General features: G+C 49.7%; 4 protein-coding genes across 4 annotated transcripts; 2 read left to right on the top strand and 2 right to left on the bottom strand.

Annotated features, from left to right (window-relative positions):
* The first annotated feature begins 8,505 nt into the window (after positions 1 to 8,505).
* J3458_005431 (uncharacterized protein) lies at positions 8,506 to 11,445 on the top strand. Its single transcript, XM_007812450.2, has 2 exons — positions 8,506 to 9,739; positions 9,795 to 11,445. Exons 1-2 carry the CDS (start codon positions 8,624 to 8,626, stop codon positions 11,043 to 11,045), a joined length of 2,367 nt encoding a protein of 788 aa, XP_007810641.2. The 5' UTR covers positions 8,506 to 8,623; the 3' UTR covers positions 11,046 to 11,445.
* A 2,142-nt stretch (positions 11,446 to 13,587) lies between these two features.
* On the bottom strand, positions 13,588 to 14,664 carry J3458_005430 (uncharacterized protein; the record flags this gene model as incomplete). The annotated part of the gene is made up of 2 exons (XM_066118798.1): positions 13,588 to 13,805; positions 13,893 to 14,664. 2 exons carry the CDS (start codon positions 14,662 to 14,664, stop codon positions 13,588 to 13,590), a joined length of 990 nt encoding a protein of 329 aa, XP_065976319.1.
* A 1,227-nt stretch (positions 14,665 to 15,891) lies between these two features.
* Positions 15,892 to 18,888, bottom strand: J3458_005429 (uncharacterized protein). Its single transcript, XM_007812448.2, has 3 exons — positions 18,484 to 18,888; positions 17,804 to 18,279; positions 15,892 to 17,691 (listed from the first exon to the last, which is right to left on the bottom strand). The coding sequence occupies exons 1-3, from the start codon at positions 18,608 to 18,610 to the stop codon at positions 16,414 to 16,416; spliced, it is 1,881 nt and encodes a 626-aa protein (XP_007810639.2). The 5' UTR covers positions 18,611 to 18,888; the 3' UTR covers positions 15,892 to 16,413.
* Positions 18,889 to 23,200: 4,312 nt separating this feature from the next.
* J3458_005428 (uncharacterized protein) lies at positions 23,201 to 24,781 on the top strand (the record flags this gene model as incomplete). The annotated part of the gene is made up of 1 exon (XM_007812447.2): positions 23,201 to 24,781. The coding sequence occupies one exon, from the start codon at positions 23,201 to 23,203 to the stop codon at positions 24,779 to 24,781; it is 1,581 nt and encodes a 526-aa protein (XP_007810638.2).
* Positions 24,782 to 24,946: the final 165 nt, after the last annotated feature.

Below are 24,946 nucleotides of genomic sequence, written 5' to 3'. Positions count from 1 at the left end.
GCCGGCGCCAACACGCTGTTTCCGTCGTCGGCTTTGGAGGCCAGTCTATTCCAAGTTGACGTCACACTTACAAGCAAGTAACTACTCAATGGTCTGGTGCTTTATTAGTGCACAAACATGGCTCTAGCGGACATTTGCACACATTCGGAGTTAACAATTGGTCGCATACAAGTTCGATTGTACAACACAGTCACGAGGCAAGTCGGCATCATCAGCGTGGGCGTCAGGGGTTGGGCTGCAGCCACCAAGTGCGAATGACTGACATGCGGCGTTCAATCAATGTGCTTGAACTTTTCAACCTGGGTCGACGCGGCACAATCAGTTGTACGTGGCTACTAAGGTACCTAAGGTGACTATGGTGTAGCCAAACCTCACGGTTCCTTCCATCTATTCGCTTCATATACACATGAATGAGAAACAAAGTGCCGAGCATGTACCGATTGTCTTCATCAATGCCCAACACTGTGGGCCTTGTGCTTGGGCTCCTCGGTTCAATGTTTCGCAGGCCGTCATCACAAGCAACTACTCGTGCCACGCCCCACTATTTTAGGGGCCTCGTTTCACTCACCACCTAAAGGTGGTGCTTATCACCAACGCGGCCTGATCACCAACGCGGCCTAATTTCTGACCCAATAACTTAATTAACCTCTTCGCCTAAAATGTACACCCTTTTCGTCATAAATTTCTAGGCATTCTAATACAGAAGTCTAACGCTATTAACGTGCTTTTTTCGCGGCTTTAAAAAACGCTTTTTTGACCAAGTTATAGTGTTTTTTATCGGCTACCTCAATAACCTAATAAGCTAAAATAGCGTTATTTTCAGCCTTTTAGCGCACCATCTCGCGCCCGTCTTCTACAGAAAGCACGCTGCCTATTTGTAGTGATCGATTTTTCATAGCTCTACGTTATTATAATAGTTGCTAAGCTGCTTTTATGCGCCTAAGGTCCCTTTTTATTTGGATAAGCTCGGTAGCGGTAATAAGAGACCCACGAATAAATCTACCAATATCGTATGTAAATTCCGGGTTAAGAAAGGTATCTTTATTTAACATATCCTATAACTTATTAGTAACCTTATTTATTTGCCTTAACGTTATGGGGGTCTTAAAATCGAAAGAGCCGTAAATTAAAGCCGGTGGTAATAGTATGTATTACTTGGCTTATTATGTGAGGGTCTCGATAATTAGCTTTAGGTTATAGGGCGAAATTCCGGTTTTTTAAAAGGCTAATATTATAATAGAGGTTTTAAAAGCTTATTTTTAAACATCTTAAATGCAGCCAAGGAATTTAATCTTCGTGATACTCGTAACCCTATTACGGACCATAATATCTAATGCCTTTACATGATAATGCTTTAACGGCTGAAATACCATAACATTAAGAGGTTAAAGGATGTGGGTAAGATGCGGCGGTAAGGCAAAGGGAATTATCTGGTGTTTTTCGCAGTATTCAATGAATTCAATTGTATGATATGATCCGTGACCATCTAGGATTAAAAGGCGATAATTGCTAACAGGCTTCGCAAATTACTGAAAGTGTTATATCCAAGCGAATGTAATCTCGTTATTTATGTAGCTGGAAGGCGAGACTATAAGCTTCGTATCTGCCTTAAGCTTCTTTATTTAATACCATGATGCCATATGTTTTTGCCCTTAAAGGATAATAAATGCAGGAATAACCCTGCCGTTAGCAGAGATAGCTTTTAAAGCTATTAATGCCTCCCTGTTTTCCGGCATTAAAAATAAATGCTTTATTTTTCGCTTCGTAATAATAAGGTAGTCTTAGCTAATTCTAATACGAAAGCCGGTCTTATGTTGAGGACTGGCCATACTATACTACTGCAAGTATGCGTCTTTAGAAAGTAAGAATAAACTTAAGAAGAAAGAGAAAGAGAAAGAAAGGTTTCCCCCTTCTTACCCCCCTTTATATCCCTACCTAGCCCGTAGATTATCTGGGTTGGGTCCAAGCTGCCTCCGCAACGGGTCCGGCCTAGGCCCGAGCTGCCAGCTTAAGCCCATAACATACCCCCTCACTCACCCGGGCCCTCTTGGTGCCCGGCTAACGGCCGTGCGGGGCGCGTCGTGCCCCCTCCCCGCCCCCCGTGTTTATTTGTTTTTGTTCCTCTACGGGGGCGGGGTGGGCCAGGTATAAAATAAATCTCCTGCGATGTCTCCTTCTCGTTCTTCACAACCCCCTATTCCTGCCCCTTCCTTAGAACGATTTCAAACCTCATTGCACGCGTTTCCCTGTGGAATCTATCCGTCAAGCTCCCGAACCGGTCCCTCCATTCTCGCGTCGGTCCGAAAAAATTCACTGGCCCCTTGTGGTCCCTTTACTCATGCGATTTAGGGCTCTTAAACTGTGTTACCGTTTCCGCCGCCTCCGTCCCAACCCGTCACGGGCCCTTTCTCTTTTTTTTTTTTTTTTATGGGTGCCGCCACGGTCGTAGCGGTCTGAGCGCGGCGCGGAGGCGGCACGGGGCCATCGTTCTGCCTCGCGTCCCCCCATTGGTTTTCGAAACGCTTTAATGCCGCCGTCTCCCGTACGTTTTCTAGTGGCTCCTAGGTTAGCTGCACATAACCTACCCATTTTACGTAGGCTTTTCGTTTCTTACCTCTCCCTGGTGCGTTCTTTACCACGAGGATTTCCTCCACCTTAAATTCTTCCACTAGCTAACCGCCTGCCTCATCATCCGTCCACGTTAACTCAGGGCCTAGCCTAGAGTCCCGTAGCTCCTAGGACGGGAGCGGGTCGCAGGCTACACGTTCCAGGAGATCAACGTGGAATACTAGGTGAATACCGCCTAGAACGTCTAGCCTTACTATGAGTGGCGTTGCCACGTTTATAACCTTATATTTTGCCATGACCTAATCTAGCTTCTTACTCGGCCGATTTATTTTAACATTTCGTAGGTTTAGCTAAACACTATCTTTAATCTTAAACTTCTCTACCAGGCGCCATTGTTTGCTTATCAAGTCCTAGGCACGTTACTAGGCGAACGCGATCGCGGCCTAGGCCAGGTCTGTTCCTTCTCATAAGTGGTTAACAAATACCACTGCCCTCCCCTTTACTAAGGTCTTTAATTCCTACATGTAAGGCGGCTCCTAAATCGTAGCTATATTAAATTCGTGTAAGGCTTTATTTAGGCTCATCCCAATCACGGTCAAGTCCCGGTTATTTAGGGCTAACTAGCAAGCCACGAGATAGTCTGTCTAGTCGAATTACTTAAACGAGATCATAACTCAAAGAACTACCTATACCTCTTAGTTCGCGCGTTCCGTACCACCATTTATCTGTGGGTGGTACGCCGTAAAGAGAAGCTAGGTTATCCCTACGAGTTTATAAAGCGTTATCTAGAATTTACTAAGCTAATTTAACCCGCGGTCCGTGATAATCTATTTTAGGAATCCATAGAACCGCCACTAGCATTACTTGAAACGTTTCGCGCACGCCTTAGCCCCCATTAATGTCATAGCCTCCAGCTACACGTACTTAAACAGTTGATCTATGATAACCATTAGGTATCTGGCGTCCCCCTTCTCGCGGGCGGGGAGGTCTATCATAAAGTCAATTAAGATCTGTAACCAATATCTATCCGCAATTAGGATCGGCTATAGGAGTCCCTGCCAGAGCTGCCTGCTCTTATGTCCCCCATAATAGTAGTAGTTACGCACGAACCGCGCGACGTCTTAAGACATCCCTTCCTAGTAATAGTCCCATTAAAGTAACTTAAAGGTACCGTTTTTTCTAGGGTAGCCTGCCATTAAGGAGTCATACACGCGTTATATAAGTGTTATCGTGAGTGGCTCTCACTTTAAGGCCTAAGTGCGGCCCTAGAACAGTAGCGTTCCGTGTGTAAAAAGGGTGCAGTCCGCGATCTGTTCCCGTGTGTTCGCCTCCTTAAGGAACCTCCAGGCATCCTCCTAGACAGCTTTAATCTAATGTGCCATTACCCCATCCTTACGCTAACCCTGGTCCCATAAGCTCTGGAGGTGATAGTCACTAAATATCTTCGTTCCTGGCAAGGGATCAGCGGTCCCACCAGCCTTTTCTTCATTATTAGCGGTTAGGGCTAGGTCGCCCAGCGATATAGGTGACATATTTATTGGCTGGATAATGCTACTAAAGCGTGGCGGGGAGGTATTCCGGTCCTAATCCCTCTAGGAGAGTGCGTTAAGGCATTACGCTTATATCCCAGGTTTATAATGGAGGTGAAAGTTAAACAGGGAAAGTGTCTCTACCTAACGCGCCTATCTCTCTAACATTTCCTTTAGTAAGGTGAAGTATTCTAGGTTTTTATAGTCCGTAAGAATAGTAAATGGTTGCGTAACGCTTTAAAGTTCTGCTAACCAAGCTTTTAGGCAAGAGATAACAGCTAAGAGTTCCTTGTCATAAATAGTGTAATTCCTTTCTAAGGCCATAAGCCTCACGAAGTGGTACGCTACCAGGTGAAGGACCCTATCACTAAATTACAATAAGCATCCCCTAAGAGCATTAATCAAGCAGTTTACCTCTATAACCATTTCCTTCATAGGATCCCATTACTTTAAGACCAGGTATAATATAAACGCTTTTTTTAAAGACTTAAAGGCGGTATTACACTTCTTAAACCACTTAAACTAAACGCCTTTTTTAAGTAACCCTAAGAGCGGGCCCATAAGGGATAAGAAATTCGGTATAAAGTCCTAATAAAAGTTCGCGAACCCCAAAAATCCCTAGACCCCCCTTTAACGCGTAAGGGGTTCCCAGTTACGTATTACCTTTATCTTCTCCAGGTTAAAACGGATCTCTTTACCCGCGTGAACAATAAACCCAAGATATTTCACCTCCTACACGTAAAAAGCGCATTTCTTAATGTCTAGGTATAGCCCCGCCACGCGGAGTCTCGTTAATACCTCGCGTACTTTTCGCATGTAATCTTTCCGCGAGCCGCCCAAGTAAATTAAGATATTATCTAGATAGGCTATCATAAAATCCCCTAGCATTTTTCCTAAGGCGCTATTAATGTAACGTTAGAACGTTATAGGGGCGCCTACTAGCCTAAACGGGCATACCAGCTACTTAAACAGCCTAAACCTAGTTTAAAACGCTATTAAATGCTCCTCCCTTAGGGCAACCTAGAGCCTATAGAATGCTAAACGTACGTCTAGCTTCGTGAACCACCTAGCCTTAAAAAGGGACCGTAGTGTTTCCTTAACTAACGGGAGTAAGTAACGGTCTTACTCCGTAACTTTATTTAAGGCACGATAATTAACACAGAATCGCTAGCCTCCGCTAGGCTTCTTCGTAAGTAAGACCAGGGCCACCGCTAGTAAGAAACTCGCGCGGATCCAGCCCTTATCCATTAGGTCCGTAACTTATTTCCTAATCTCTAGCAGGTATTCACGCGGCATGTTATAAAGCGGCGCCCATAGTAACTTAGGGTTAAATCCGTCCGGACGCTTCTTTAATCGTATGTGGTGGTCTAGCTACCCTTAATGCGGGGGAAGTTCATTCGCTTTTTCTTAGTTAAACAGGTCCTAGAAATCCTACAGCTCATCAGGAAGCTATAGCGCCCGTCCCCGCTCCTAATCCGCCTTAGCTCCTTACACACGTAAGACCGTCGTTATTTCACGTAAGCTCGTAGCTATAAGGCGGCACTCCTCCTTCTTTCTTTAGGCCTATCGGATAAGTCCCGCGAACACTAACCCTAGCACCGCTACCGTAGGGTTTCGTATCGCTTAATTACTAGATCCCTTAATCACCAGGTCGCCTACAGCGCCTATTATAAGCTCCCTCCTAGCCGGTCACACGCATACATCGTAGCGTATCATCCAAGGTGTCCCTAGTATCACGTCCTAGGTAAGGCCTAGTATCACGTAAGCCGCTACTAGGGATTCCCAGCCGTCCATGTCCATCATAAACTACACTAGGTGGGAGATCATAGAGTGTGACTCTTACTATACTACTCCGCGCCGCTTAGTCTCCACCACTATGCATATTCGTCGCTGCCGCCCTAGCAGGACCTGCTTAAGGCCCATGCATTACGCAAACTTTTCGCTCACCACCGCGTAATAGTCACAACCCGTATCCACTTAAGCGTCTATAAACTGTAAGGAGTTAATTAACGCGGGAACTAAGAGAGGTAATATATCCATTCTTAACTTAATTTCCTCTAACTCTTATTTCCTAGATAGGACACTCCCCGTTCTATGACCATTACTGCGCCGTGGCGCCCCCGTTAAGAGACTTATTACGGGGGCGTATCGTTTTCCGACTACTCGCTATCCTCATTTAAGCCATCGGTCGTGTCTCCCGTCATAACGCCCCTCACGCTAAACGTCTGCGGCCGTTACGCGGGTAAGAGAGTACATTTAGCCATATAATACCCTGCTAATCCATAACGAATGCACTTCCTTTCCTCCTTCCATTAGTTAATCACCTCCTCTAAAACCTAACGGGCCCTCTTCTTTTAGTCGCCCTTAAGGCGGTCTCAACCCGCGCCCTTCCTAGGTCCAGCCTAGGACCCTATCTTCGCCACGTCCGTTATTAGCGTGTCTTCATCCACTAGTTATTCCGTTTTAAAGGTAACCCCTTTATTTTACTTATTCCGGAACTTCTCCTCCAGCTATAAGGATTCAATGTTAACAGCCACGCTATAAAGCTAAGCCACCGCCGCGTCGTACTTAAAGCGTAATATTTCCCTACCCACAATTCCTTCCCGCATACGCTTATTTAAGGCTCGTCGCAGTTTCACAAGCTTTACGGAACCAGCCCATAGTATTCCTCCAGCAAGCGCAAGCTTATTCTTAAACCGGACGAAGAAGTCCGCGAACGACTCGTTCTAGCGCTACTACATTTAGTCTAGCTCAATGAGTGCGATTTCCTCCCAGTAAGGGTTTAAATACATAAACGACAGGTATTCCAGGAACCAGAACGGGTTATAACCCTTTACCTCACCTAGTTTAAAAAACAGGGCTACGCGGCTCTTAACTTTATTGGAGAGGTTCTAGTAAATAAAGACCTATTAGTTGTAAGGGCCGCCAATAAATTATGCGTCTTCAACTAGCTTATATGCCATAAGCTTCTTCTAGGCCTTAAACACGTTCTTATTACCATTAAAAGGGGTTCCCGTCAGAATCGGTTTTCATTTTATCAGAGTGTCATTATTAGCAGGTGTCCCCGTAGCGGGTGCGGCTCGTGCTGCCTGGTTCTGCAGGTCACGGTATTATTCGGAGAGTTAGTAGAGTCTTTCAGCCTAGGTATTCACGATCTCCTATAGCGCTGCAAAGTCAAATAGGGTGCTCCCACCCGGCGTGAAGGCGCCGGGTGTAAGCAGGTTCTATCCCGTGCCGGACATTGCTTCGTCAAGGTCATCTACAGTGAAGTTTATTCTTTGTTAAGGACTAGCTATATTATACTACTGCAAGTATGCGTCTTTAGAAAGTAAGAATAAACTTAAGAAGAAAGAGAAAGAGAAAGAAAGGTTTCCCCCTTCTTACCCCCCTTTATATCCCTACCTAGCCCGTAGATTATCTGGGTTGGGTCCGAGCTGCCTCCGCAACGGGTCCGGCCTAGGCCCGAGCTGCCAGCTCGAGCCCATAACATCTTATTTATATTCCAAATATCTTTGGTAGGAATTTCGTATTCTTTTATAGTAGCTTTTAGAGTGTTAAAGTAGATAAGGGTTCTTTTAATATCTTCTAAAGCTTTGCGCTTTAAATTAAACTTCTTTTACAGGCATTTATTATATTAATACCGTTAGATAAAGCGAGTGGTCTAAAGCTTTCCAATAAGCTCGGGCGGGTCTGCTAATAATAACGATAACCTCTCTTTTAGAATGTAATTTGTAGCGTCTGTAATAAATTCGGCTTGAACAGCGAAATTTGCCCTATTAAGGCGATCAATATAGTTACATAAAGTAACTTCTTCTTCCCTTAAAAGCTTTGTATTTGCCGCTGGATAGCCTTCCCTAGCAGAAACGCCTTGTTGCCGTCGTCGAAGCCTGCTACGAGGCACATTAAAATTTCGGGCTATAGCGCGTAGTTTTACACCTGGATTTTCGTTAATAAATTAAAGGGCCTCAGTTACACGTATTTCCACTTCGCTTTTTGACTTCTAGACGCTGGTTGTAGGCATTTTCACGGTTAAACGCGTCCAAGTTTAAAATCGGGCCGCGTTGGTGATTGGGCCACGTTGGTGATAAGCACCACCTTTAGGTGGTGAGTGAAACGAGGCCCCTAAAATAGTGGGGCGTGGCACGAGTATTGATTACCAGCCTTCAAGTCCGCAAACATGGTCGGCACGTGCTGCTTGGCAAGTTGCGCACGATGTGTTGCCGTTCTGGACATTGGGTCATTGGCCACTCAACTTCATCCCCAATCCACAGTAGTAACGTTTGTGGTGGCTAGATGCCGTTCAAGCCACACTTGAATTGTCCAGACCTCAGCCACTTGAAGCATATGCGTCTCCGAAAAAAAAAAACGTGACTACGCGATGAGTTGGCGATTTTCTAGCAACATCCATGTCGACCCATACCCGACTTGCGTGTACTTACATCGCTCGCCTTCTTTTACATCTAGCTTGTACATCGCGTCGCTTGTAGAGGCAATGCCGTCGTCGCGCCGTCGTGTCTACGGAGACCATGGATGCCGACGAGTTTTCCGATGGCGGCTTCGATGACTTCCCCGACAATGCCTTCCAAGAACTCGAACGAAATGCCATCCAACTCACCCAGGCTCAGATAAAGCCATCATCATCCCGGCATCCACCGCAGAAGCTTTCTGACTATGGCTGGGAGGAGGAAGACGACGACTTGGACAATACCGAAGTTACTAATCACGTCGGGGTTCCAATTGGCCGACCAGTCATCAACAATTCCAATTCCCGGCAGCATCATCACCAACCTGCACATGCCGGCTCACAAGCTTCGCGTCGACCGATACCTCCTGTGCCGAATCCACGATGGAATCCAGCTGTAGAAACGCCCTCCCGGTCCGCTTCTGGCGCACCATCTCTTCATCCGCCGCCAAATGCCAGAGCGGCACATGCTCCCTTCTCCAGCTCTCAATTGTTCCAACCACAGCCTCCGACACAGGCCAGCCAGTATGCTCGGCCGCCGCTGCCACCAAGTCGCCTTCCCGCATCCCAAACTGCTCACACTGGCCAGCCTGGGGACATTGTATCCGCTCTTCAACAGCGAGTGCGTGCACTTGAATCCGAGCTGCATTCAGCCCGTGGCGAGGCATCTATTATTCGCGCAAATGCCAGCAAGGCACAGCATGACTACGAGTCCCAGGTGGCACGGCTCAAGAAGCTCAACGCTGAGCAACTGGAAAAGCAAGCCAGGATTGTGGAGGCAGCCGTGGCAGCGGAGAAGAGTGCCAATACTGAGCTGCAGTTCTTGCAACGGGACATGCGAGAGGTTAATGATCGAGCAAGGAGGAAGGACATCGGTGGACATGGACTCAACACCACACCGAAAAAGGCCGCCAAGTCCTGGGGGATTGCGGATGGCTTTGATGAAATGGACATTGCCGTGAGCCCGAGTAAGGGTCAAGGACGAGGCAAGGCTGGTTCCGTCGCTGCTAACGTCGGCGAGCGTACGCCCAGCAAAGGCAAAAGGAAGCGCCCCGTCATGGACAGCCCCATTGCTGCTCTTGAAACGTCCACCGAGGACGTCGTCATGGGCGACAGCAGCAAACAGGATTCAAAGCCTTCGCCCCCGATTCTAGTGGCAGCCCCGGCGGCTCCATTCGAAGTAGGTTTGTGTGTAGTCAATGCGAGGCTCGAGAAGACTAATTTGTCCCCTGTAGTTTCTTCAACTTGTGCTAGACCACGGGTCATTCCACCAACAACCCCCGACGTTTGACACATTATCTCGGTTCACATTCCCCTCTGATCCGGCCACTTCGTTTGCCTCGATGATTTTTGAGAAACTGCCCTTGATGGGAAACCCCTACCGCCCCATGCAGCTTCTTGTTGACTTTGCTGAGCATATTGTGTCTCTTTGGACACGGTGTGTGGAGGAGCAATTTTGGGAACCCATCAAGTATCTCGTGTCTCTCATCTCCTTCACATTTGACCTTCACACAACGTCGGTGGCGCCTTTGATCGTACCCAATCTGGTACCTGTCGCGCAATCCACCATTTTCACTCTGGCTGATTTCAGACGACGACTCCCGGATAGCAATCTGGCTACTAGCGCAGAGTACGGGTTTTTGGAAGAGCACATTGACACCAAACGGCTGCTGGGCCTCTTGTATACGTCGGCACTATCGTGCTCAATGACGCCAACCGAAACGGGCAATGGCTTCGAGTACACGTCGGTTGGGTTCTGGAGGTTGATGTCCCTTGACATGGTTCTACTACTCCTGACTCCGAGGCAGAGGCCAGGCGATGTAATGGGTATGCTCGAATTGCTTTCCACGTCTGTATTGCCAACATCGATTGGGCCTGTCAGTGTTGATGCAGAACCACCTGTCATTGCAAGAGCAATCATTGAGCGTGTTTCTGCCAAATTAACCGAACAGCCTCGGGGCTCTACGACTCAGAAACTGAGAAGGTCCATCAGACTGGCAGCACTGCGGACTCTAATAGCCTTCTCATTGTCGTCCTTTGGAGCTCTACAGTTGGCTGTTCACGAGAATGCCATTCCTCGACTTGTTGCATGTCTAAGCGCTGCCATTGACGAGTTGTACGATCAGCCGATTCCACCCAATATCATTCCGCCCCTTCCAGACTCTGTGAAGGAGTCTTTGAAACTGCCAGAGTCCACCGCATCGGCGGATCTGTATCGCATCATTTCGCAAAGTGTCCTTCTCATACACAGGCTGATCACGGATACTAAAACTGCCAATGTCGTAGACGTTAGTCAAAAGCTGTCCATGTCTCATGGCGGCAGTCAGCGATATCTCCTGGCGTTGGGCCGTCTGGCATTTGCAGAAGAGGACTTGGTTATCGAGGCTGGCATCGAAGGCGAGGTTGTGGAGGCAGCTCACGAGCTGTTGGAAATGGCTGTAACACCTGACGAGGGAGAGACGGTAAGCGAGGCGTTTGGGGCTTAATTATTGCACTACCGGCGTTGTGGGCATGAGCGATGTTTTCTTTAGGGCGATGGAATGGCATGGGTGAGGTTTTTTTTTTAATTTTTTTTTTTTAAGTCAAGTCCCTAGGTAGCAAATGTTTCATAGGCATGTACATGGGATTGCTTGCGAACAGCCGCATTTATCACGGGTATTTAGCGACATGATGGTCTCAACTTTTAGTTGCGACGAGCAAAAAATCGTTGCACATATCCACGGAGCATGGGCGCCCAGTCATGTTCCGATAGATTCCAAATTCCTCGTAGCTAACATGTACATGATGCCTTTGAAGGAGTTAGTTCCACGGCAACCACATTCTTCGACAACAAGTTCTGCCATTTCTGTACTTATTAAGCTAGACTTTATTAATAGTATAAGCTTATTATATCATAATCCTAAACTTTATACCACCAGTAATTCTAGGTAATGTTGCCCCTTTCGTTTATAGTCGGCAATCCTCGCACTACTTGACCTTGTCACCGACAGCGGAGCTCCAGGTCTTCTGGCCCCAAATGACGTACTTGGGCTTGAGGTCACGGCGGTCGTGCATGTCCCATTCGGCCATTTTTGAGACGTCTGGTTGCCGCAGCGAGGTGAGAGGAGGACGATCAATAGGGTAGCGGGTTATTTCTCTACGCGCGCGTATTTATTAGAGTTTGGCAAGACGCTGTCATTAATAGGGCCGCATCGATTCCGTCGTCGGGTGCCGGCCGCCTTGTACGGTGGCACATTAGCTAAGGTCCGCAGTTGCTGCCACAACCCCACATCTAGCATTTTGAGCGATTTCAGCGGTTTGGGCGGTTTAGGCAGTTTAGGCTATGTACATAAAGCTGGTCTTCGCTTCATTAATTCTTTCGTATAAAGAAATTAACTACTAACCCAGAACACCACGAGAAGGTGCCAGCTATCATCCTAGATCAGATAGAACTACTATCTGACGCCTCCGCTTAAAGCCACTTGACTTAAAGCCTCTTTAGCTGTGTAGTGAAATAATAAGGGATGTAATGTAGTGAGTAGTATGTATGTAATTAAGCAAATAATAAATAAAATGTATACGTACGAGCTTATAGTATCACGGGATCTTGCTTGGTTCCGTCCTCATCTAGCTTAATCGGCTTATCTTAAGTCCCCGGCCCCTTAATTAGCTGTTCTCGGGAGCTAGTGCCTGATCCCGTACGTACATCACAAAAAGCTCAGATATCTCTTTATAGAGATTAGAGAGAGATATTATAGCTGGCGTACGCAGAAAACCCTAAGAAGAAAGCTAACGCCGGAAGGTACGAATGTTAATAGTTTATTGCTCTTATACGGAAAACTGGTTATTGAGGCGATTAATAATCTGCTGATGGGTGAGTCCTTTATTTAGAAGAGCGTGGACCTCCTCCCGTACGTATTCTAGGTCTCTTCGTGGTGGTGGCATTGCTCGTACACAGGTAATCTGCTCAAAATGCCAAAAATCGCTTAAACCGCCCAAACCGCTGAAATCGCTTAAAATGCTAGATGTGGGGTTGTGGCAGCAACTGCGGACCTTAGCTAATGTGCCACCGTAGTACGCCTTGACCTCCCTGACAGACTCGATCGCCTTGTTGTGCATGATGGATGCTCTCCAACAAGTTCGCTTGGATTCGAGTCCAATCCAACAGACTGCATTGAATAGGGTTGTCCACCTTTTCCTCGCCAAATACCCGCCCACGTTTTCGCCAAAACTCCATTCAATAAAAAATCCTTTTTTTTTTTTTAATTTTTTTTTTCGACAACACTGTTAGAAGATACAGTCACGGCCACCGACCGCTCATAGACCCATGATGCTCCTAAACCCCGCCTTCTCAACGATCCAAGACGGACCCAGCTTGAAGGCACCGGCGCCCTGCGACTTGTCGTCGAGACTCCCCGTGGCCATCTGCGTCATGAGGCCGCCGGGCCGGGCCGAGGACCACCACGGACGCCCTCGACAAAGGCCGGGCGCACAGAGTCGGCCTGCAGCCCGGGCTTGCAGCTGAAACTGACGAGCCGACGAGGCCGGTTGCTCCGGTTGCTCCGGTTGCTCCAGTGCGGATGAGGTGCATTGTGAGTGTGGATTCTTGCAGTGGTGCGACGTGAGATTAGATTGACCAAAAAGGCGGATCGTGGCGATGGCGGTCAAGCAATAAATGTTATATACGTAATACATGCGCGGGCTGGCCCAAGGGGCAACACACTTTCGGCACTTTCGGCCCGGACGCGGCGCCGAGGCCGGATTCCTCAGCGGCAAAGCGCAGGCAATTTCGCGGCGCCCCAAGTCCGCACTCCGCCCGGCAGAAAATCGCTTGACGGCGGAACCAAGATCTGACAGGTTCGCTTAAGCACGCCTTGGGCCCAATCGTCGCGCAGCAGCTGTTCAAATCCGGAAGTAGCCAGCAACCAACGTCGACAGGGACCCAACCACCCAAGGTTGCCCAAAAAAAAATATGTAATAATAGATCGCCGCTAGTCGCTATCCAAAGTCGTAGTAAATACACAACACGCGGCCCTTCTCCCGCATAAATCATATGGCCGACAAGACGGATATTAACACGCACAGCACCACGCTTGCCGGCTCCATCCCCCTTGTTACACGATGACCTGCATTCGAAACGCCATTTTGATGGCCCCACGCTGCCGTGGGCCTAGTCGCTGAAACACGGATGCTTTCCACAATGTTGTCGTCGGCTGGTGTGTAGGCTTGTTCCGCAAAGTTGCACACTGACATGACGGCCTTCATGCCTACAGATTTGACGTTAGCTTGAAGCGAACACATCATCATGGCATCCAACGCATGTAGAAAAGCGGTGTAAAAACCTAATAACGTACTGGTCTCCTTGTTTCCCCCTTGGACAATGCAACTCGTACATAGTGCTGCCACAAGCCGCACGTCAAAGCTCTTGTTGAGACAGAAACACTGTTCCTCGGCGTCCATGGCCATGCCGGCACTCCCCACAGGGCTCATTGTGCTTGCCACTTTTTCGGGTCTCCGGTTTGTTGGTGTGCTCGACAACGGTGTCGTCGGTGGCCGTTGGCCCTGACTACTTGTTGTTGATGCTTGTTCCCCGGGTGTTGAAGGAGCCTGCTCTATCGGCGGCGGTGGCGGAGGAGGTGTTGGCAGTGAAGAGGACATTGCCGGTGCTGCCGCTTCTGGAGGAGGAGGAGGTGACGGCATTGACGGTTTGACAATGACGGGAAAGATTCGCGTTGGCGTCCCTTCTGGGGGTTGTGTTAGGGGGTCGCTGTCGGGGTTCAGTATCGACGAGTATTTCTTGTCAAAGGACGTCGGTGCAGGGACTATCGTGTAGAACCCTCTTTCAAGATTCGCATCCCGCTCGTCGAGTTGCAACCGTCGCTCGTTCTGCTCCTGGGCGACTGCTCTCCGTTGTGCTGCCCACGCGGCACCAGCTCCCGTCCCGTTTGTAAATCCGTCAACTTGGCTGTCTTCCTTCGACTTGGCGGGCGTACACTTGGACGAGAGGTCCACGATGGGACCGCATATTTTCGAGCAGGGGACGGTAACATCTTCCGGCAGCAGGGCGTCTGCTGTTGTGAGGGAGACGAGGCCTGCGATGCTGACCAGACTTGCCGTCGTTCTCATACTAGCCGTGAGCGAGTGTGATGTATAAAGGTGTTGGAGCGCATAACTGGCGTCGACGAAGCGCCCGCCTGACGGGGTCGGAGGATGGAGACGAATCTCTCAATGTATTCGCGGTGTGTCCTCGCAGAGGCGGAGCACAAGTTCGTGCATGTGTCCAGTTTGGCAAAGAAGATGAAAAAAGACGAACCAGGCCCGCAGATCATGGATCTCGCTCCTCAGGAACGCTGGCGTATTTTTTGCGGTCCTTATCCCCAAATCGCCGCTCGGAAACCAGCAAGAAGCGAGAGGGACGAACAGGCTTCGCGAACCTTCAACGCCACAAAAATCCTGAAACTAAAATCTGCCATCACCAGGAAATCAGCAGTCGACTTTCCGATTTTCCACTAGGCAAGGGGCAGGGGGGTTCGGGTTTGCCGCATAAAACTGCATTTACCAATGTGACGGCGTCGAGGTGCGCGTTTCAAGGCCCGTGAGGGGGAAATAGGGGATTACCCGACGCTTCCGCCAAGGTCTAAAACAAAATCCATGGCTTTGATACCAAGGGGTCATCTAGTGTGAGGGCTTGACTCTTTTTTTGCTGACTTCCTGGCCGTTGGTTTTCGGTCGTGGTCCAGTTGTATGAGACCAGGAGTCCACGACCGTCAGGTCATGTGCGTCTCATCTCTTGCTTCAGTCTTGCCGCGCTTTTTGGAACCCGCCTATCGTATTTCTTTCCAGCTGCATTAAAAAAAGTGGAGGAAACTCCTTTAGTGCAGGTTGCTGTTATTTGTCTTTATCATAACCCCCTTTGCTTTGTATATCCAACCTAAATGGTTATTGTACTGAGCAGGTTGGGGATCACCGCGGCTGTTTTTTCTTTTCTTTTCTTTGTTCTTCTTCTCCCTCTTTTTTTAGCAAAAAAAAAAAAAAAAACTCTTAGGCTCATCAAATACCATAATAATGCTGTGAATAACAAATGTCCAAGATGTCGTTCATGACTTTGTCCCAATCTAGCTGAGACACCAGGCATGAGAGGGCCAAGTCTGAAACGTGCAACGAGAGAAAGCTGTCTAGGTAAGCGGACGGCCTTGAAGTCCCCATCGAAATCGGAAACTACTAATTTTCTTGCGCTGTCGTGCCCGCCATGATCCCTAGAACCGGAATGGGGCCGTGACACGCGAAATTCGTACCAGATGGAGGCTACAAGTGGCGCCCTTTTTCATCGGCGAAACGAAGACATTGTCTATCGTCTATCTCTATCAGAAAACATTGGTGAGACTTGACGTCAGCAAACTCTAACCCGGAGAAGAGCATATATTTACAAACAATGCATGGAAGCGCAAGCCGCCGTGCTGCATAATACTCCTATCTATCCCCACCAGTCAATCCTCCACAAACGCAGTTCAGGGATTCCCCATGGCTTATCAGACTTGCTCCAGTCGCATCCTTCTCCCGTATCTTGATCTTAAAACAAAAGAAACGACCGCACGTTCCTTTCTATAAACACCCGTAATCTGCCCCCTGGGTCATGCCATAGTAAAACAGTGGTAATTGGCAAGGTGGCCTTGGCAGCCGTCCTTGGAGGGCATAGCCAGACAGCCACCGCTTTGCCGCGTAAGAATGTTAACAGCCGGTCGTTGCAAAAGGCGGGGAAAGAATAAAGAAAAAGAAAAAAAGGCAAAAAAAAAAAGAGAAGAAGAATATTCAACTCCTGTAGCCTCGATGCCTTCTTCCCATATGAAACCGCAATTCCCCATCAAACTCCACACTCTAGAATCGGTGCTGACGGCCCACGCTCTCTACCCTTACGCCAAGCTTCACCATTTCTCTCGAGTCAATCACACCACGACCATCAAACACCCACCGGGGCTTGGCCATGGCGTCGGCAATGCGGACCCAGTCTATCCGCTCCTTGGCCTTGTACTCCTCGGCGCTGCCCATGCCAGTAGCGTGGCCGGTCTTCTTACTTTGCTTCTCCTGAATGCAGTCGGGGCAGTCGTCAGTGCATGAAGGCTCAATGTTGAATCTGCCCAGAGGGTCATCCGAGGTTTCGCTTGGCCGCTGGACAAGATACTTGTGTAGCGCCAACAAGTCATTCTCCGTAGGGACTCGTCTCTCGAACGGCCGGGGATCTGACTTGGGGTTGGGCTTGCGGCCGATCATCTTGGGGGCGGGCTCTTGGAGAACAGGGGCTGGAGATGGCTTAGGAGCCGGCTGGTTTCTGAACTCGTCGAACTCTGTAGCGATGACTACTGCGGTAGCACCGTTGCAAGAGTCGTAAGCATTGCCGTAGACGGAGATATTGTTGCATGCAGCGACATCTCCAAGAAGCGTCTTGATTTCCTCCTTGATGACGAGGGGGTTGCAGCACGGATCAAAGACGGCAATTTCTCTAGGACGCTCCTCAAGCAGGGTCTTGATCATTTCCAGAGCAGGAGCCTCTCGGGTGTCAGACGTGTTTTTCTTGAAGGCGTATCCCAAAATAGCAACCTTTTTCCCTACGAGGGTGTTATTCAGACACTTGATGACCCGGTTAGTGAAACGGTCTCGCGCATAGTCATTCATCTTGACGACTTGTCTCCAGTACTCGCCAACTTCCGGAAGACCCATGGTATCGGCCAGGTAGACAAGGTTCAAGACGTCCTTCTTGAAGCAACTTCCACCGAAACCGATACCAGCCATCAGGAACTTGTTGCCAATTCGAGGGTCGACACCGACAGCGCGAGCGACTTCGTCAACATCGGCACCAGTTTGCTCGCAAACGGCCGAAATGGAATTGATACTGGAAATGCGCTGAGCCAGCATTGAATTGGCAACGAGCTTGGCCAGCTCCGATGACCAGACGTTGGTCGTGAGGATGCGGTCCCGGGAAACCCAGGCAGCATACACTTCGACAAGTGCTTCGGCAGCTTTCTTGCCCGAAGGGGTTGGTGCAGATCCAATCAAGATACGATCTGGGTAGAGCAAATCGTTGACTGCGGTACCCGCAGCCAAGAATTCGGGGTTGGACAAGATTTCGAAGTGGACACCAGGGCGGTGCATGGAAAGCTATAAAGGCATATCAGCCAGAGTAATGACACCAAGGCAGCCTTGCGAATTCACATTGAACGCGTCAAGGCCCAAGCGATGGAAATTATACAAGGGCTTGGAATGAACGTACAGTATCGGCCACGAGCTGAGCCGTGCGGCAGGGCACCGTGCTCTTCTCGACAATAATGGCACCCTCCCTGGCGTACTGCGCAACAACAGCAGTGACGGCCTCGAAAGCCGTCATGTCGGTTGCGCTTCCGGCGCCAACACCACGCTCCTTTGTCGGGGTGTTAACAGCAACAAGGACTATGTCGGCCTCGCCAATGCTCTTGGCCACATCAGTGGTAAAGAAAAGATTGGCGGGCCGTCTAGGCACCGAGATGTCGCCATCTTGGGCAGAGGTTAGCTCGCTCTCAGAGGCGCTCTCGTTGGCGAAGGTGAAGTCACGCGAACCATCTCGAGCAACGCGGACAATGTCGTGCAGGCCAGGCTCGTAGATGGGAGGGTGGCGCGAGTTCCAGCGGCGAATTCGAAGCTCATCTCGATCGACAACCGTCACCTTGATGTGCGGGTTCTGGAATGCGATAACAGCAGCGGTGGGACCACCTAAGGAATACCACAGACGGCCAAATAGTCAGTCACAGATCTTGATTGAGCCGCAATGCAGTGCGCCATGCAGATGCAAGGGGGGGTGAGGAGGAGTTGATTGTTCATGCCGAGGTGGCATGGGTGCGTGGATCCAAAGCTTGTCGAGTCCTGTCGACTAACATGGCATCCGGGGGACCGACTCTAGGGGACAACAAAACATACCAACATAGCCGGCACCGACACAGCAAATGGTGCGTACTTTGAAGTCGTCCTTGATCACACCATTAGTGTGCTCTGAGGGGCCATTGAGGCCGAGTTTCTGGACAGAATCGATAACAGCTTCGTGCATGACGGCCACGGCGACACGACAACACGACGAGGCGACTTGTACCGCAAGTGGACGGAGGGGTCCCTCAGCGAGTGATGGAGGAGTCAGTGAGGGACTGTCTCTGAACTCCGGACTGGTTCCGCCTTCGTTAGGTCTTTTCTTGGATGCGAACGGGCGTGGCAGTGCAGTGCAGCGCAGCGCAGAAGGGCAGGACTCTGGTCATTCAGTAGAGGATCCAGGCTGAACAAGGAAACAGGAAAGCAGAGCAACGAATGGATATGCCAACGGCCGTGTTGTTTGTCTCACACACACATGAAATGAAAGAGGGAAAAAAAGGATCAGGAAGTAGAAGACGGGTTTTCGGGAGGTTGCCAAAAGTACAAGGGGGCAATCACTTGAGAAGTCAAATGCTCTGCTGTTGTCCACGGCGCCGGCTGCAGCGCCCAATGTGCTTGCCCTCTGGAGTGCTCAAGTGCTGTGTGTGAAGTATCCGGTCTCCAGTCTCCAGTCTACAGTGTGCAAGCGTCTGCCAAGGCCGCGCCATCCACTTGAGCACGCCGCCCGCGTGTCCACACCCCCAGGGCATCTGAGCCAAGCAATCAGGCATGCAATCAAGCAATCGACTACCAGGATGCTCAAGTAACCCACGGGGTACGCGGTATGGAGTCAGAGTACGGTGTACCAGGCTGGACATGTTTACGACGAGCTGAATCACCAAGGGCTATGGGGGAGTAACGCAAGCGTCCCGCCACGAAGCCATCATCGAGTACAATCTGATTGTTGCTGGTAGACATCGGGATTGGCTCTAAAAATTTCTCCAATAGCTTCTTATTCCGTCCGTGTCGTGGCCCGGCCATTACACCGACACACTCACTTACGCACTAGACTCCATGCTGGGTCCGGAATTGCGGCGGCTTTCGTAAAGTAGCAGCCATCTCGTGTTGCGTCTTCTATTGATATCCCGCCTTGCACTTGAGCCGCAGTGGGTGCAGTGGGTGCGGTGGGCGCCCAACGCCGTAATCGGCCACAGACACAAGCTGACCAGCGTCTCCAGCGCTCCTGGGTAGGTACCTGAGGCTGGGTAACGAGTTCATGTCAAGTCCTGAGACTCCGGCAAGGCACACTCACTCGCCCTCGGCCGCCAAGTAGACGCTAATGTCATCCGTATCATTTCACCGGGCCTGGTGCAAGCTGCGCGCCCCGAGATAATCAGCCACCAAAGAAGCAGATAGTTCAGCCAGCCGTTAAACGTGCTGGCGGGTGGGTTGCTGCGACTTGGTGCGCTCGCGCAAATCTTTACCATCCGCCGCCAAGAGTGGTAAGTGCCTGCGCCAACTGCCCCCTGTGGTTGGCTCAAACGTTTGCTACTTTGACCATTAAAGTACCGAGTACCAGGGCATACAGGGGTACTATTGATGTGAATAAATTCTGGTCTCCGCACCCGTCGAATGAAGACCCACCAGACTGTCCGTGATAGAGGCTGCCTGCCTCCTGTTCTTTTTGTCCTCCTTGTCGAAGCCCATCGTGACGGCGCATCGCGGCAACATGGTTTATGAAACAATCTCTGCTCATAATGCTATTGACACCCGCTTATCGTCATGTTGTATGACGAATAAGACCATCACCCACCGTCGTCGGTGCAGGAAATGTATGTACATAACTACATGTATGTTACCAGCTCCAGTCCCCAACATTTGCTCAGCAGGCAGATTACCTGCTACGCCCTTGAATTTCCTGGAGGCTTGGCAAGCCATTTCTGCATTTTGCCTTTTGCCAAGCAGCCAGGAACACATTCGCATTATTTTTGGTGCCGAGCTACCCGTCAACTGGCAAACTGACAGTACTCTATTGAGCGTGCAGGCTTGAGTGCACAAGCTACACTGCCAAGCCAAGGTTACCACTCCTGTATGCTGTGCCCGTGTCATCGGAGACAAGCAAGAATCTAGTCTGACCCACACCCGTTCTATCACGGTAATGTGTTGTGCGGTCAAAAAATGTAAATGGAAATGGAAGGGGAAAAAAAGAAAATTCTTCCCAAGACCACCACGAACAGAGCCCGCCGCCACAATCAAGTTGATATGTCTACTCCGTCCTCCGTACATACCTACGTACCAACTTAGATATGTACATCGAGGTGGGGATCTCTCCTTCCTCCCCACAAGACAATGCTCAAAATTGTCCATCAGCTATTGGTGGCGTCTGGCTGGAAGGCAGGAACCAGGAACTTGGCACTCCGCGAACCAACCGTTGCCGCAGTAATATTCAAAAGCTTCTTGCTTTGCTGCCCTCGGGAATTCTCATGAATGCAGAAAAACAAGAAGCATGCGCGAATAGCCTCATCTCTTGCATTATTTCGCAGGTTTTTTGGCATTGTCCTTGTCTCCTTCTCCAACACTCATTTTTTGGTTGTCGTGAGGCCGCGTGTCGACCATTCCTGGCCTTGCACCTGGACAAGCCACACGCCAGGGCCCAAAAACTGCTGACGTACTTGCCCCGGGCCGTTCTCGGCAGCCTCCTGCAACCAGCGCCTTCCACCCGTCAAGCCTTGGTAATGGATGATTTTCTGCACATTGCACTTGATGCTACGAAACAGTATGTCAAATCAAGCTTCGAGACAGTTTTGACCTTCCAACACCTAGTTATACATAACCACAAGCCAGCGACTGATCGCTGCATCTACCATCGCAAATGTGCCGACCAAAAAGTGGTTGGCTGTTTGCGTCATCAACAAGGTTGCAGTGGCTGAGGCTGAAATATGTACGAGCATCCTGATGGCCACGCAACCAATGAAACAAAGACCTGGCCCGACCCTAGATCTAGCCAGCAGACACTAAATGAGTGCCGGGGGTTGTGGCTTTTTGGAACAATGACTGCCGTACCTTGGGATTAATATCGAAAGATATATCAAAGTAACTAGTCAAGGATGCCGTCTGTCAACGCCCTGGGATACTACAGGGTAGCAAGTCCAGCGAGAAGCCATCTACAAGCGCCGTGACAACCAGAAATGTCAATTGAGGGACTACTGTCATTGTCTCAACTTTTCAACCATCTCGTCTTTGACATCAACTACTACATGCGCCACAATTGGATTCGTTTCGCCCTGGATTTCCTGCGTATGATTGATGCCTTCAACCGTACAAGTCAGATTTGCTGACATGCAATCATCAGGTCCTGAGCTTCCGCCTTAACCCTCCAAGGGCCATTGTCCGTCCGCATAGGCCGAGACCGAGTTAATTCTGCGCCTGCTGTCACAAATATTGGCCGCGAAATCAGAAGATAAACCACATCGAACCAGCTGAGACATTTCCCGAGTCGCCATCGCCCTACTTGGCTGAGACAAAGGCCCTGCTCGAAAACTGATTTTCGGGACCGTGACATCTAGAGTCACCTAAGAATGGACTGTTACGAGGCTGTGTACTCTGGTAATTCGCCGCCGCCCTCCTTAATTGTACGGGCAAGCCGGCAGGAGACATACGGGACCGCATCTGATCCAACGGACAGGCTTTGCCACGCCTGCAATCGCAATCTGGGGCAATTCACATGGGCCATTTAAAAGCATGGGATTGGGTATATATAACAAAGTAAGTGCACAGAGAGGCCATCCTCTGGCTAGACATCCGCTTGCACTAAATTCTAGCATGGGCACAAGTCTGACATCTGAGCCAGAAGTAGTATAAGTAAGTTTGGTTGACCTATCATTCTCAAGTCGACATGGCCAACCAAGTGAAGCACGAGGAGCTCGCTGAAGATGCCCATTCGCGCATTTGGGGTGGTGGCATACGTCTTGCTGTCCTCCATTGACCGAAACTTGTCGATTGGTCCGCGAGAGCAATGTGGTTGCAGTGCCATTTATGATTGGTCCGCTGCGACTTTCACTTCAACCTTGACAGGCTTGCCGACTTACACGCCACGAAGCCAACGTTTGATTCGTCTCTTTTACTGTGAACCTCGGAGCACATGCATACTATCTCTCATGACTAATTGTGCATGAATGTCGCGTTCGCTATGCCAACAGCAGAGGTTCGTCCGCCACAACGCAATAACTGGAAACGGGTCAAATAACCGCACAGTTCGACTGTATGGTACAGAGCAAAGACCCTCGTCTCTGACGCCTAGAATTATCTTGAAGTCCTAGTTTCCGACACGAGCATGCTATCGACCTCGAGAACAGTGCCCTTGCATTCCATGCAAGGTATTTGCCCCTCATCTGGATGGAGGGGCTTCAAGCACGACCGTCCCTGCTTGACAACCCCCGACCCATGGCCGTCATCACTGCATTTGCCGACGAACAGGGTCCAATTCTGAATGCTCGTGGCGCACACAGGGGTCACCGTTGTGGCCAAACGTGAGTTCCCGCCCGCAGATAGAGTCATGTGCCGCGTTGAGATAGCTTCGATTCAAGATCTCCATGGCCGCTCACTGCGACCACGTGGTGTCACCTTGGGCCGCGGCTGCAAGTCCAGTTATACAGGGCCAGGCAGAGAAAAGAAAGGTTGTATCCTCGCGACCGCGATTGCAAAAATATGACTTATGATTGTTTTTCAACTTCGTAAACATTTGGAGAAATTCATCATAATCAAGTTGGCGCATCGCCTCCGGATCTGAATCGCAATGTCGTCGGCCAAATTCGCAGGTGGCTCATCACCGTACAAAGAACATGACCTGTCTCAATTCCCGGCTTATTTGAGGGGAAAACGCATCCTTCTTTGCACCGAATCGTTCGGCCCTGTCAACGGCGTGAGTCGCACGACACTGATGCTTGTGAACCATTTGCGCAATAACGGCGCGCAAGTGGCAGTGGTAGCGCCTCATAACCATACAAACCACAACACATTCTCGCCGCCCCCTTCGCCTAACCTGTCGCCCGCCGACAAACAGCCTGAAGTTCGTGTAACAGGCTATCCTCTTCCATTCAATCCCGAGCTTTCAATTGTGTACCCGGTTCGCAATTCAAGCCTTTACTCGCGGACGTTTGGCGACGACTCGCCGCCAGACTTGATCTATTTGGCCTCGCCTGCGAGTTTGGGGTTCCAGGTCATGCTTCAATTACGCCAACAGCCACGCGAGAAACAGATACCGATTATTTGCAACTTCCAGACTGATCTTGCTGGATACTGTGCAATTCTTTTCCCTTCGCCCCTGAGTCATATTGCTGTTTTTGCATTTGATGCTGTCCAGAGCTATCTCTTCCGACACTCTTCCATCAAGACCATATTCTACCCTTCAAGATTTGTGCGACGTTACCTCGTCAACAACAAAGTGCAGTCCGAAAAGCTCCAACTCTTGACCAGAGGTGTGAATACCGAAATGTTCGACCCTAAGCGACGAAGCGAGGAGTTGCGCAAGAGGCTTGCTCCAAATGGAGAGATTATCTTTGTCACCGTCTCAAGAATTGCCGGTGAGAAGGGCTTCGATTTTCTTGCCAAGGCAGCCACGGAACTTGACGCACGGGGCTTGGACTTCAAGCTTTACATTGTTGGCGGTAACAGAAACCCAGATGTTGAAAAAGAGGTGCAGGAATTGTTTGATCCACTACGAGAACAAGGCAAGGTTATCTTTGCAGGATTCAAAGTCGGCGAAGATCTTGCGACTGCATACGCAAGCGGCGACGTCTTCCTGCACTGCTCCGTCACGGAAACCTTTGGTCTCGTAGTACTTGAGTCCATGGCCAGTGGCGTGCCGGTCATCGCCCGTGACGAAGGTGGTCCGTCTGATATAGTTCAACACGGCGACACTGGTTACTTAATACCACCAAATGATATGGACGCGTTTGTGACAAAGGCCGTGAAGCTGGCCAATGACCACATCTTGCGGAAACGCATGGGTGTAGCAGCCAGAGAAGCCGCCTGCCAAGCGACGTGGGACAAGATCAACAACAAGGTTGCCTGGCGCATGGCTGATACTATTTCAGAGCGTATGCGTGAGTGTGAGGAGTTGAGGCAACTGTCAGAACCCGCTACTCTGTCATCCACCGCGCAACAGCTCGTCCCCATTTACGGCTGGCTCATGATGAATAACGCATTGCGTGAGGCCATGACACGCAGTATCATCGACGCTAGGTTAATGGGTGGTCTCGGCATAATCATCACCTTTTGGGCAGTCACCGGTTGCTACGTGCTTTTTACCGAGTGTCTCATGTGGGCCAAGGGTCGCATGAGGGCGGGAGATCGCAAAGCCTCTGTCACAATCTAAAGCGACATTGTAAAATGTGGTGGCTTACAGTCCGAGTTTCAAGGGCAAGCCTCTTTCACGATACATGAACGTACATGAGTGGAACACGAACGGCGTAAAGTGGGCGGGGCAAATACATTCTTCATTTCCTTCTTCCTTTTCTTTTCTTCATGCATACAGGTCCTT

Source organism: Metarhizium acridum, assembly GCF_019434415.1.
Source record: "Metarhizium acridum strain ARSEF 324 chromosome Unknown scaffold_31, whole genome shotgun sequence".
NCBI lineage: Eukaryota > Fungi > Ascomycota > Sordariomycetes > Hypocreales > Clavicipitaceae > Metarhizium > Metarhizium acridum.
This window is presented reverse-complemented; position numbering and strand designations above follow the sequence as displayed.

What these genes read in the sequence shown, in the direction of transcription:
- J3458_005431 (XM_007812450.2), top strand. Translation starts at nt 8,624, where the DNA reads ATGGATGCCGACGAGTTTTCCGATGGCGGCTTCGATGACTTCCCCGAC. An exon ending in CCCCGGCGGCTCCATTCGAA is followed by an intron (nt 9,740 to 9,794) that starts GTAGGTTTGTGT and finishes TGTCCCCTGTAG; the next exon opens with TTTCTTCAACTTGTGCTAGA.
- J3458_005429 (XM_007812448.2), bottom strand. Translation starts at nt 18,610, where the DNA reads ATGCACGAAGCTGTTATCGATTCTGTCCAGAAACTCGGCCTCAATGGC. An exon ending in TGTCGGTGCCGGCTATGTTG is followed by an intron (nt 18,280 to 18,483) that starts GTATGTTTTGTT and finishes GGTATTCCTTAG; the next exon opens with GTGGTCCCACCGCTGCTGTT. An exon ending in CTCAGCTCGTGGCCGATACT is followed by an intron (nt 17,692 to 17,803) that starts GTACGTTCATTC and finishes ATGCCTTTATAG; the next exon opens with CTTTCCATGCACCGCCCTGG.